Source organism: Cimex lectularius, unplaced genomic scaffold, assembly GCF_000648675.2.
Source record: "Cimex lectularius strain Harlan isolate CLEC.00 unplaced genomic scaffold, Clec_2.1 scaffold2, whole genome shotgun sequence".
NCBI classification, from domain to species: domain Eukaryota; kingdom Metazoa; phylum Arthropoda; class Insecta; order Hemiptera; family Cimicidae; genus Cimex; species Cimex lectularius.
Genome location: NW_019394219.1, coordinates 1,702,290 through 1,716,431, shown reverse-complemented (window position 1 = coordinate 1,716,431; position 14,142 = coordinate 1,702,290). Strand labels below are relative to the sequence as shown.

The 14,142-nt window shown below is 36.7% G+C and overlaps 1 protein-coding gene across 2 annotated transcripts in view; it reads left to right on the top strand.

The window, feature by feature from the left end:
• The window catches only part of LOC106663505 (protein apterous-like), a 146,850-nt gene that overhangs the window by 40,397 nt on the left and 92,311 nt on the right, over positions 1 to 14,142 (top strand). Inside the window, exons 1-2 of one of the 2 annotated variants that reach the window (XM_014388380.2) lie at positions 1,656 to 1,781; positions 8,093 to 8,499. In XM_014388380.2, coding sequence (XP_014243866.1) covers positions 8,111 to 8,499 — 389 coding nt within the window. In that variant the 5' untranslated portion in view covers positions 1,656 to 1,781; positions 8,093 to 8,110. Of the gene's footprint in view, positions 1 to 1,655; positions 1,782 to 8,092; positions 8,500 to 14,142 lie in introns of those variants that run through there. The other variant, XM_014388379.2, reaches the window with a different exon arrangement.

Below are 14,142 nucleotides of genomic sequence, written 5' to 3'. Positions count from 1 at the left end.
ATTATACAAGGCTAAAATAAAATTTTGATTAGAAAAATGAATTTATACAATGATAAATTTTTAATATAAAATTTTCTAGCATTGTATAAATTAATTTTGTTTATCAAAAATTCTCTAGCATTGCATAAATTCATTTTTTATCTAAAATTTTCTAATCATTGTATAAATTCATTTTTTTAATCTAAAATTTTTAGCATTGTATAAATACATTTTTTCACATTCTACATGTATTTGTAAAATGTAAACAATGTTTATAAATCCCAGGTTCTGAAGATGATCTGAATAAAGATCGAAACGTTGGCACGACAAAGAAAATGTTTTTCTAAACCTATGTCACACACGACCGCATCTCACGATCACCGAATAATAACTGTCTAACGGTCACTGAACACCACACATATAAAAACAGCTTTTCTTGCGGACGAAAGATGACTATTTTCAACCGGTTTTATAGTAATAATTTTTATGGTTAATGCTATATAACAACAAAACATCAACATATACTTGTTATTTTCAAGAATCTGCCATTCGTAACCGTCACTTAAAATATTAATAGTAAGTATTAATTCAAAATTTTCACATTAAAAAAAATTAAAGGATGTTTTTATATGTTTTCGTTGTCTGGCCGGCATGTAGGTTTTTTTGACGTAAAAGGAAATGGATATTTTCTTAACGACAACGTCGCACCCAGATCAGGTTCGTCTGTCTGATGGGGGGTGAAAATGTTATTCTTTGCCCAAATGTTTCTCTTGACGGCGCCACCGTTTCCTAGTTTGTATCAACTCATGCCATTTTTTATAGAGCCAACATCCCAAAAAACCCGAAGGGCAAGGAAAACAAATGTAAACCAGCATCAAATAAAACGCTCTGGCTGGAAAGAAACGTCCAGAAATTCAAGTCTGTTGCGTAATCGAAATGGTGGGGCTTTTTATTATTCCGTTGACCGATTCAGCTCCGGGATTTATCTCTGTTATGCAGATCGACATGTAAGCGATAAGGCGCAATTAAGATAAGCCGGCGCAAGTAGGAAAACAACGCAGATGGAATATGTGAGACGGACAAAACCGGAAGCTCACCTCCAATGGAATTATAGTTGAAAAACCCCCGAAAATAATTGTCGTTTTTGACGGAAAAGTACAAGCCTTCAATCAGATTCGAAGCTAAGTCATGCATGCTCACTACCGGAAAATTAAGTTTTGAAAAATGCAATTTCCTAATTTTGGCCCGTTGGATGATAAACCGTTAATCCAACTAGGAAATAAACCTGGTAAGAAAGGATTCATTTCAAACTTTGTGTCTTATAATAGAAAAAAATCAAAATAAATCTTATGAACCAAATAAAAATCGTATTCTTTCGTTGGATTGATTAGTTTTTTAAAAATTGACTAAATTTTATGATTAATAAATAGAACTTCACCATGGACCACTTGGTGTATGTTAAGAATCGGGCTTAAATCAAGAGCCGGTTGCTATAATCCGAATCGTCCAAAACCGTCTGGAAGTTGTGGGACATTTTGGTGAAATTACTGGTCAGAAAGTTTATAAATGAGTCTGACGTATCCGTTATTTGGATTGATAGACTCGATAAGCCGTAGCCTGAATTTCTCGGAATGTCAATATTTCCCTTTCGAAACTTCATAATCCCGGATTCGTAAATAATCCGCTCCGAACCCAGCTCGAGAATTCAGGTTGAGCTGTCGAGTACAAAACAAAAATAAATTCTGGTCCGATCTAGAGACATTTCCATTACTTTCAGGCTGTTTTACACGATTCACCTACAGGTTCGTTCATTTTCATTTTCACTTATATATTTTTTTTCAAATATTAGAAAGATTAGACAAATTCAATTTTTTATGTGTGGTGTTTAGTGACCGTTAGCCAATGATTATTTGGAGATCATGAGATGCGGTCTGGTGCGATGTGAGCATTAGAAAAACATTTTCTTTATCGTTCCAACGTTTCGTTTTTTATTGAGATCATCTTCAGTGCTCAAATGTCTCTCCGCATCTGACGATCTCTGAATAATCATTGACTAACTGTCATTAAACACCACACATTTTCTAGAAATTTTAAATTCAATAAAAGTATTTATATCTCACTAGCACTCTCAACAAGACACACAAGAATGACACATCTACGCAGAAAACAAACACTTTGAGTGAGTAAAAATACCTTGATTGAATTTAAAGTTTCTAGCATTGTATAAATTCAATGTTTTTTCACATCCTACACGTATTTGTAAAATTTAAGCAATGTTTATAAATCCAAGACCCTGAAGATCTCAAATAAAAATCGAAACGTTGACTCGATATGCAAAATGTTTTTCTAATTTGTAAATTTTTTAGTTGTTCTTTCATTTGTCGATTAAGAAAGCTCAAAACTGAAAATTCTTCTTCTAGCTTTCAAAATTTCTAGTAAAAGTAGAACGTTCTATCGTTCATATGAAAACTGACACATCTAAGACAAACGCACTGACAGTAAACCATTGCAAATCACTGCCAATCATCAAAAATCTACAGGATGATCGTAAACTATCAAACTGCAAAATATTTAGAGGACGTACGTGATATATTTATTTCACAGTTGATAACAATCTGAGTTTGGAACAGGTCAAAATATATCCTTTGAATGGTTAAAAAGAGAGTTCAGAAAACGAGGATACCGTTTACCAGGAATGGTGAGTCGTGTTTTCATTGAGACGAGGCTACGGACCCGTATGTCAGGTGGTTTACCTGCCCAAATCTTCACCCCCTTTTCACATAACACCCCGAACCGCTATAAACCGTTTGTCCGCTTTCCCAGAATCGGACTGGGGAGAAAATACCCTTTGACATTCCTCCGTAATCGCGGAGGAAACGTGAGGGGAGAGGGACCGCAAAGTATGGGAAAAGAGTCGGGCTAATAGCGAGCGATCTGTCTCCAAAATCATAACAGGGACGTGACACGTGATGGTCAGCTCGTGACCCGCGACACGACACGGCCTCCAGATTGGGATAACTACCGGTCTTAAAGAATATTCAGGATATTTGGACGGGGACTTTCACGTAATCTCTTCTTATAATCCCCGTGAAAAAAATATAAAAATAAATCTCTAGCTCAGAAAATCCTTAATCGGTTTTAAAATCAGTAGAGGAGGAAATGTGGCCAGTTTAACATAAATTTGCATTTAGTTGGATATTGGGTGTTACTGTTCATATTATGGAAAATCCTCTGGGCTTATTGAAATTTACATTAATCCTAAATACTGAACGAGAGAGAGGAAAACCTTGTTAACTAACAGGCGAATTTCAACCTCAAAAACAAAATATAGTTTAAGACGGATAAATACGTCCAAATAAGAAATGACAATTAAAATCATACTTCTGTCATGATATACTGATATGTTGTTTAAAAAAACCCTAAGCACCTTTTACGACTTGTTTTATAATTTTATAGTTTTTACCACGCAATGAACTGGAATCTTAATCAATTTAAAAAAGTGAGTATATTTAAGTATATATAAGTAATCATCAATGCCTGCTGGCTAATCAATAATAAAGAAAGATAATGAATAACGGCTTTTAGAAGGATTATATTAGGCATGATTAAGAAGGGGTTGAACCGCATACTGAAATAATGCTCATTGAACATGTTTGTACATGTTTTGCAGATTTATTGACCAACTTATGCTGAAAATGTTCTTTTGGTTGTTATCAGGGATGTGGTCAAAGAAAGATATATTTAATTTTACATCTTCGCCTATCTGTCGGAACTTTATTGTACCTTCTCCAGGGCTCTACAAAAGGATATATTTTGCATTTTAATGTGTGTTGTTTAGTGACCCTTGCTTGATGATTATTTGGAGATGGTGAGGTGCGGTCTGGTGTGACGTAGGTTGTAGAAAAACATTTTCTATATCGTGCCAACGTTTCGATCTTTATTGAGATCATCTTCAGGGCTTAAAGTGTTTGTTTTACGTATAGGTGTGTCATTTTGTCTTTCGTGTTGAGAGTCAATTTATTTTTGGCCAAATTAACATCAAATACATACATGAACAAACACATATTTGTACTTACAGATTTTTTGTCAGAAGTATATAAATTTAAGTCCTTTTATTTCACCATTGCACTTTCTTCATATTTTTAAATATTAAATTACCAGACTTTATACAATATCACAGTCAGTAAAATGCGTGTAAATAACGTTTTGCACATATCATTATTTTAGACAAGTTGTAGGAACACCTCACTCAGTTTTACCTGGAGATTGCGCAGAATTAGTCTAAACCATAGTAAAACTCTTAGCGGTTTTTGCACAGGTAAATTTCCTTTCGTTTATCCTCTTTAAGCCCTTCAGGTCATTGAGATCTACAATTGTCCAATCCGTCTTTCGGCGGAGTTAGAAAGTTAGGCTAGGCCTGTTGTCCGCAAGGGCTTCTGGGCTGCAAATCCGGTGTTAAGTTTTTTTTTACAATTGTTATCGAGGAGTTGTAATCTTCAGTTTCTGAACGGGAAACATCTGGGGTTTTCGGGATGTACCTGTGCGCTCGGGTAGGTCACAGTAGTACTGCAAATTTTGGCATGAGCTCCACCCCCTCGGCGAACGCCGTAACCGGTAATTTACGAGGTAGACACGGCTTCAACGAATGTCCCATATTACAAGGAGGCTGTAAACGGAAAACTTTATGCCCTCATGGACAGGTACCCGGTCGAGATTTGCGACCTCGGATTCGCAATATATATTAAAACGAAGCCCCCCTGCGTGTCATTAAGCGCGGTTGTAAAAATGTGATTATTCATCCACGGGCCTGCGTCGGCCGCATTCGCGCGAACACAATATACAGTAAAACTAACAACATATAACATAATTTATACAGCAATAAACGCCATTATGAGTATATGATTTATGGAGGGTCGTGAGATGGGAGCAGTTAACTAGAGGCCTTCCTACAGAATCGTATTTATATAACTGTCATTTTTACATTCTTTATTAGATAGGAAGCAGACGAGAAACTGACAAACAAACCAGCTTTTTTATATCCTGGAAGTACTTTTTACTTATGATGGAATTTCATGGTTTTGAAACAAATAAGTGTAAACAATGGGAGAATTCACGATGTTTGTAAGATGTTAACTCGTGTTAACTGGAATAGAGGAATGTCCAGTAAGATCGTGAACGCCCTCTTCATTTCTTGGCATGTTAAACGTTAATTTTTACGCAATACTGCGAGTGGCGATTGGTAGAACCAAAAACAAAGCTATAACAGTCCTTGAAGGATTGTTGTTGTTTGTTTTAGTTTTCTTTTGTGTTAAATTGTAAGATGCCAAAAGTTTTACCTAACATGCCTAACCAGACATTCTTAACTTGTATCCTAACCTCTAACACCCCACAACTTTATACGATAGGGGATTTATCTGTTATGAATGAGAGTATAAGGACAGGTCGGTCAGAAATTAACAAAATAAATGTATTGTTTTGATTGAATTAATGCATATATAGGTTAAAAATACGTATAAACAAAAAACAGCTGTTAAATTCATGGCTGCCATGGGGTTACCTACGCCCTAACGTATAGCAATGTGACCACGTTTTCGACCTAATATCTAACATTGGCCAGGGCTTGTTACATCGTGCAATGTTAACTAGCCGATTCTTTCAAGTCTACGTCATCATTTTTCTCGATCTAACAGGGCCTAACATAGTTTACAGGATTACCACAAAGATCGTGAATACCCCTGTTATTTTTCTAGTGCCTTCACACGGTGTTTGCAAATTCAACCCAATGTTTGAATCGTCTTGATTTATCAGAAAACTTCGGTTCATTATATGAAACTTAGTGAATTGTATATCTATAAACTGAAATTTTTTGTCAGAATCATTCGCTGATTTAAAATATTTATTCTATATTTGTAATGGGCCGACTATTATCGATTACCAATTGCTCGTGGCGATTCGTTACGGACCAAAACGATTTTTCTGTTTTATTTCTTTTGCAACCTACGCGAGGCAAAGAATGATTAATAACCACCTAGGAAAGGCCATGATAAATTATAGACACGCCAAGGCTATATTTTTTTATACCAGAAATGTATTTATACCCATGTTACGGTTTAGTGTTACAAACGTTTAACATAAGATTTAAATAGAATTTTATTGTTTTTAAACATAACGAGGTGATTCGTGAGCAGCTTGTCAGAAAAAATTGATGTAGTTTTATTTGATTCTGGCTAAAGTAACTACAGACAAATAGATTTTGAATAACTTGTTAAAATGTTGAAAAACATTTTTTTTGTTATTTGGCCTAATAAATGTTTTATTTATTTATTTTTTATTTGGGGGGAGGATTAGAATCGCAAGTTTTCTTAAGAAAAACGCCCTTTGATGAAATCAGATAATGGGATGGACATTTAATATTCGGGGTGTGTGATATACTACGCCATTTTACAGTTATTGTATCCATCGGTCTGTACCTATAGCACACCGGTGAGACCTAGTTCATCAAGATCTGTTGAGTAGGCATGGTTTCAGTGATTGAATTTCTCCAAGGTTACGTTGTACATCCCAAAACATGTCCTTACCTCAATTAATTGTAGCTCAACAGCTTGTTAGTTGGTGTGTTAGTGTCTCCTCTCCCTCTATCTAGAATCTGCACGTGTCGTGCAGGGCTATAACAATCTTCTTCAGATTGTTCAGATTGTTCTTCAGATATTCTGTCAAGAATCCTATCAGAATTCGAATTTTTTTCCTGCTTGCTTTAACGTATTCTGTTGTTTCCAACAGCCAGAAGGTTCTTGGATTGATTATGCCCATTGATTGAATTCCACTGTTTTCTCATATTGAATTTGTCTTTTTGTATAAGATATCGATAGTGTGATCCTTATGGCTCAGAAGGCTCAGGACCTGTCAGCTGAATAGCAACTTCTTTTCTCGCAAGCGCGTCCTCTACTCCCACATGTCCTAGGACCCAGCAGTGACTTTATTTTGTTTACCTAATCTATTTAGTTTAGTTTGGCAATTCAGCACCATCTTTGAACCAATTAGTTTGAACTGTTTTAATGTCTGTTTGACTGTCTGACAGGATTCTTATTTTTGTACTCTTGGTGTACTTCTCTCGATTGCTCCAGCATGGGAGATACTGGTGAATTTTTTCAGCTTTGTGAGTATTCGGTTCCTATTCTTGTATGGTACTTAAATTTGTTTTGAAATTTTGCTTGAGCTTAAACATACTGTTAGTTTGTGTTGGAAGTTTCTTTTTGATAATGTTAATAATAGTTTTCTCTGCTGTCCTCATTATGGTGGGGGGAGAGAATTCCTAATGTTTTGCCCATCATAGCTGTGGTAAAGGGATGTAAGCAATTTTCAAAATTTCAAAGAAGAAAATGTACAGAGATTTATTCTCAAAATTGGGCAAAAAGTTTTTAGTTTAGTTAAAAGGCCCAAATTTTAATTATACTCGTGTCAACATTTTTCCTTCGAATAATCGTACTATATGTTAATTGATTTTGTTTTTGATGTTTGATTTAGTTTTTTATTTAGTTATCAAGTTTTTTTTGTCGTGCGTGTAAAAAATTTGAGAAATATGAAAATAAGAGTTTTTAATAAATGTGCGTGTTTGTTTCTGTATTTAATACGTTCCGTGCCCTGAAGGGGCTTGTTTTCGTTACTATGCAACTACCCCGCCTAAACCCATTCGTATTTATTGTACACGTGTGACTTTTTGTTAAGAATTAATTTGGTGAATTAGAAGAAATCTTCTGGTTTTTGCCTTTTAGAAAGAAACCAATCAATAATCACTATGAAAACCAAAAAGTTACTTCCTGCCCCCAAAACTTGTAACCACGATGAATGATAGTTAAACTTTCTAAAAGTAAAGTAAAAAATCATCCAGGTCGTTTAATTTTAATAATAAAACCTTTTAGCATATAGTTTGTGCGTTTAATTTAATATATATCAGCGGCGGTGTGATCAAAAAGCAAACCTGTTCAGCGAAGCATAGTCATAATGGCTTAAACTCAGTTTTACCTATTCAAATGAGGAAAAAAACCTGGTTCCGCCAGAGCAGTTTTAACGCATTGCGTCCATATTTTAACGTATATCTGTTTTCTGATTACAGCAGCAGGACCGTCAGCAGATGCTTGCGGCGGCGTACGACCCATCGAGGGACCTGAGCCCAAACCTGCCTTGCCAGGATTCGAGCAACTCGAGCGGGTGTAGCAGCAGTTCGAGCAGCGGCGGGTCGACTTGCTGCAAATCCGAGTTCACCCCGTGCCAAGACTGCGGGTCGCCTGGGGGTGAGTCGAAGCCCAAGCCGAACCAATTGGTTCCACCTCAACAGACCGGCGAAGAAGTCATCTGCGCCGGCTGCAACACCAGGATCACCGACAGGTTCTACTTATTCGCCGTCGATCGGAGGTGGCACGCGTCTTGCCTCCAGTGTTCCCAGTGCCGAGTGCCTCTCGACGGTGAGGTCACCTGCTTCGCCAGGGATGGAAGCATATTTTGCAAAAAAGACTACTACAGGTGAGTTGTCATTTTTCTTTACATAACCCTGCCAATTTGGTTAATTTTAAATATGTAATACTATCTTATCGGTCTTGACAATCATTCTTATCCGTTTTTGCTAATGAAGTATTATACTGAAACACAATAGATTATAATGGTAGACATTCACAGTCTAAAAAAAATATTATTTTTATTCTCGGATCTTGTAAAAATTCCAGCCATAACTAACCAACAGTTATGTAACCTAAAGGTGAAAAATTGTCGTTCTCTTTACGACTTACGCACCGCGCCCAGTCTTGGTCTATTGTGCGAATAGATTATTATCTAGAGCTCATTAAGCTTAAGGCTTTTTACCAGATCCCAAAGCTTTTTCAAGGACTCCCGGGCTTTTGTTCCCCTAAGACTAAAGCTCAGCCTGTTACTCCAATAGAAGACATGTTCTGCTGTTTCTTCTTCCTCCTGGCAAGATTTGCGTAGGCTTGTTTCTGCCAATGTGATTCTATACATATGCCTCCGGCAGTTTCCAGTTAGCAGTTCAACTATTATCATCGTCCAAACTCGACGTAGATTCTAGTTACGCCGTTAATTTCTGCGTTGATGCTTTGGTGAATTTTTTACAAGCCTCTCTTCTGGAAGGCAGTCCCATTGCACTTAAGAAATTATTCACGCATTGTGTGATGGATCTTATTCGAAAATTTCCGAATAATGTGAGGTTCATTCAAACTTGTAAATGGTCCGATGGCTTTCTTGAAAAACGGGAAAAAATGAATGTAAAAGTTCGATCTGTCTTTATCTAAAATGGTCTGACTATGGCAATCGTAGCTAAACGAAAAGTCAATGGTGCGAGAAAACAAACTCAGTTGAGAGCTTTTCCGCGACGCGTAGGTTGATCGGAGTTGATAAATTGTAACAAGCGACGCTACGCGGCCCGTTCCGTTGGAAGGCGTATATGAATGGGAGTTTAACGCATAAACTTCAATTACCTGTGTTCGTTAAGTGGACTGTATATGAATGGGTAAATACCTTTATGTTAAAATTTAAAGAGTGAATCCGAGGAGGGGATTGGGATACTTTTAAGTTTGCACTTACCCCAACGAGTTCAAGCAGCTCGGCCCCAGTCGTCCTCTTCTTTCTTCGACTAGGTAGGGCCCCACAGTCTCCGGCGGATTCAGACGTTTGGTACCGAACTCTTAAGGGACACGGGCAGGTCGTCAAAACCATCAGTGGCGCACAACACGGGTTTAGATAGGCAGGTATAACGGTGTTCTCGGCTTTGGCTCTAGGCAACAACTGACTCGCCGACCGGCCGGAGACCTCCAGAAGGGTTCAAAGGGCGATCGGCGTAAACAACCTGTTTAAACTCTAATTCCGACCGTCTGCCGAGGATCTCCCACGGGAGGAAACAATCAATTTTGCCATACGGCTAACATACCATTAAGTAGAATTTACTAAGGCGGGAGCAGTCCTTTGTTAGACGTGTGCGCCTTCCGCGGATTCATGAATGGCCATGGGAGAGCGTCGTCGCTCCCTGTGTGAACGGATGCGTTGAAATTAGCGGGGGAATATTAGATTATTTTCATCCATTCACTCCGGGCCGTGTACCGTTGCCTTCATGACTTATGCATGGAAAAACTACCGGTTAAAAAACTTTGGCCGTGCTGTTTTTGACAAGGAGATCTCTATGAAGATTGCAATTTTAATTTTCACGACAGAATGTTCTTAGGTGTGCCTATTTTCACAGCTCTTCATTTTCAACACTTAAGAACTTTCAATCTTAAGAAGAAATGTTCAACTAACGGTGGTTCTTGGGCAGAACAAAGTTAAGCCATTCATTAATACTACTAAATTCATCGAATACACGCAAGTTAAAAACTGTCTGGGTCTTTTAGTTCTTTTCAGAATGACAAGGTTCGACTGGAAAAGACTGGGATGCCAGACTCTTAGATACATTGAATCAAAACTGATCTACCTGATAAGTTAGTCTGAAAAAATAAATAAAAGGCTTCTTGAAGAAAAAATCAAACAAAAAAAACAAATATTGCATTTTTATTTTTGCTGTAAGAGGTTTTTTTATTGTGCTTATATAACGAGAGATTTAACGTCAACAGAGCTTGATTCTTTTGTAAAACGCAATAGAAACATCCGATGACTGTAACTTTTACAGAATATTTCAAAGATTAACGGGAGGGAGAACTGAAAAAGTTGGAAACGTACTTCATCAGTTCGTAACCCCCATGAGATTGGTATTATGAAATCAAGTTTGAATGTTATATGTTAAATATAACGATTTGAAGTACTAACCTTAAGTTACCTATTTATCTTCTTTTCATAATAGTTAGCTGCAAAAAAATTCCTCAGAGGTTTTGAGAATAACCGAATTGAAAGTCTAATTTTGGAAATCGGGGATGTTGTCCGAAATGAATTTTCTTGTTAATTCTATTCTCAAGCTTCGTCATTTTATCAAGTCTTAGATAGATTAATACGCTTAGAGATTACGAAGATAGATTCGCTAACCCAACTGTCTTATTTTAGGCCTTTCTTTAATGTGTTTTCTCTTTTCCAATTCTATTCTTCTTGCTTAGACTGAAGTTTTCAAGTTATAAAACTTCCCTTGGATGAAATATCGGTCATCCTTCGCCAGAGAATCGGAAATGTCGAGGAGAATATCAAAGGCACGTCGTTTTCGCAATTATACGTTGACGTCCGGCCAGTGTTTCACAACATGTCTCGAGTTGCTCAAGTGTAATTGTGCACCGACAGACATCCGGTCGATATCACGAATCCTTTCACATGAACTCTCTAATGAACTGGATGTTAGCGATGGAGCCAAACATGGAATGGAGCCAAGTGCAACGAAATAATTTATAAAGTCTTCCCTTTACATAAAAAAAGTTCAAACGCATTCGATTAAGCGGGGAACACACTTACTCGATGCAACGCCATGCGACCCTACCCGATGCTACCCGACGCAAATCCAAACTCAGATTTTCCATAAGGTTGCATTACCCCCGTGCACATCTACCCGACGCTCTGCGATCCCCACTGTCCAGATTTTCGTCGGGTAGCATTGAGTACAGTCGAAGACAAAAGAACCGAACAATCATATTTTTATTCAAACATGTATTTTTGTCGTTATATTAATTACAATATACTTTTTTAATCATTCAGAAATCGTGAGATGCGGTCTGGTGTGATGTAGGTTTCATAAAAACATTTTCTTTATCGTGCCAACGTTTCGATTTTTATTGAGATCATCTTCAGGGCCTGGGATTTGCAAACATTATTTACATTTAACAAATACATGTAGGATGTAGAAAACAATGTTTGTAAATCCCAGGTCCTGAAGATGATCTCAATAAAGATCGAAACGTTGGCACGATAAAGAAAATATTTTTCTGAAACCTACATCACACCAGACTGCATCTCACGATTTCTGAATAATTATCGATTAACGGTCACTAATCACCACACACACTTTTTTATTATAAACGAAATTAACTGAGATCAAAATTGGTTTTTATTTTTTTTAAATTAATTTTAATGGGTTGGTAAAATTTTTTGTATAAATCAAAACACCGGAAAACCATTTTTTATATATTGAATTTAAATAACAATTTATTACACTGTTTTGCTCATAAAATTTAACTAACGCTTTATTAAACGGTTTTGCTCATAAAATTTAACTAACAATTTATTATGCGGTTTTGCTCATAAAATTTAACTAACTATTTTTTAAACGATTTTTCTCATAACATTTAACTAACAATTATTTCATGGATTTGCTCGTGAAATTACTCCATTTTCGTCGAGTTGCTTCAGAACAAGACACTTATATTTTTTCTAGTTTATTTCAAAATGTATGTATGTAATTTTGTCCTTACATTAATTACAACATTCTTTTTTTAATATAAACCAAATTAAACGAGATAAAAAATTCATGAGTTTTTATAAAAATTATTTAATTATGATGGTTAGGCAGAAAATTTATCAAAACACTGGAATAACTTTATTTAAAACGTGTAGAGATTAGTGACCGTTAATCGATAGTTATTCAGATATCGTGAGATGCGGTCTGGTCTGACGTAGGTTTCAGAAAAACATTTTCTTTATCGTGCCAACGTTTCGATCTTTATTGAGAACATCTTCAGGGCCTGGGATTTACAAACAATGTTTACATTTAACAAATACATTTAGGATGTGGAAAAGTGAATTTATACAATGCAAAATATATTTTATATTCAAACAAAGTATTTCTACTCACTCAAAGTGTTTGTCTTCTGTGTAATTGTGCCATCCTTGTGTGTGCCTGCGTGTCGTGTTGAGAGTGCCATTTAAATTTGTTAAAGTGTTATTTAAAACAATTAGGTTTAACAAACAATTTATTACACGGTTGTGCTCATAAAATTTAACTAACATTTTATTACTAGGTTTTGCTCAAAATAGTGCATTAAGTATAAAAGTGTTGTAGCGATTTCGATACTGATTTGTGATACACACTGTTTAACTGTACGTGGCATGCGCTTGACGTCGCATAGATGTACACACATGTGTTCCCCGCTTTAAGCGTCGTTGATACTCGTTGAAAACAGCTTTCCCAGTTGTTTTAGATTTGAGTCATTGAAAAGACGAAGACAAATTTTGCCTCTAGCCCTGAGCCATAAACTTTTAGACAATACGTTCTCCAAGGTATGCTAGATAGACGGCAAATTATTCCAGTTGAGACCGCCAGCTGGGACATCATCCAATTAAACGGTAGCCGTCTCCCGTTCCTCCCACGCGCCCGCCGCGACGCGACGGTTAATTTGCATCCCGGGACCGGGCTTTATTGTCAACGGAAGAAGTGCCGCCAATTAAGCGTAATTGTATGTTTAGTATACGGGCCAAAGCTCTGAGGGGACCCCCTTGTACCACTCATTGATTACTTTCATTAACACGCAAACCGTCATTAAAGAGTGGCGTTTTAGCCTAACGTGCACACCTCAGCTCCGCTCTGTGTGAATTATTGTGTAAATAAACGACCCTTTGCGGTTTTTTGGGACATAGCCCTCTCATGGTCTTATTTGAAATATTTTTACCCAGTTAGCACTCTAGAATACGAATTTTATAGTCATGCTGCCAAAATGTGTTCATTGAAGACTCGTTCACGTGGATAATTGTACTAAAATTTCACTTAGGCTTTTAGGACTTTCTCCACAGTAAGTTTTGAAAATGTTCTAAAAATATGAACGCTTCTCGATACTTAACTGTAAATATTAACTGTATAACTAACTGTAAAACCTGGCATACATTCAGATATATACAGGGTGTCCAAACTAATCCGCCCACCCTATTTTTCTTCTTAGCGGTTCTAGATAGGAAAAAAAGTATAATTGAGACTCCTCTTCATTTTTCATGTAGTTTGTTCATGAAAGGTCGATTTATGTTTTTCGACCTCGATTCGACATAATTCGAATTCAAATTTTTAATTTAAAATGAGAACCCCCAATTTTCTTTGAAACTAGATTTTTTGGCGAGAAAAATGAACACTGAGTTGTTAAAATCGGTCAAATAGAACCGTAGATATGATTTTTTGAAAATAGCCGGAATGCTCTTCTAGTGCGTTAGGTCACTTTATTTTGCCTTCTATTGCAAATATGTTGAAGAGGAGTGGAAAATCAGCCA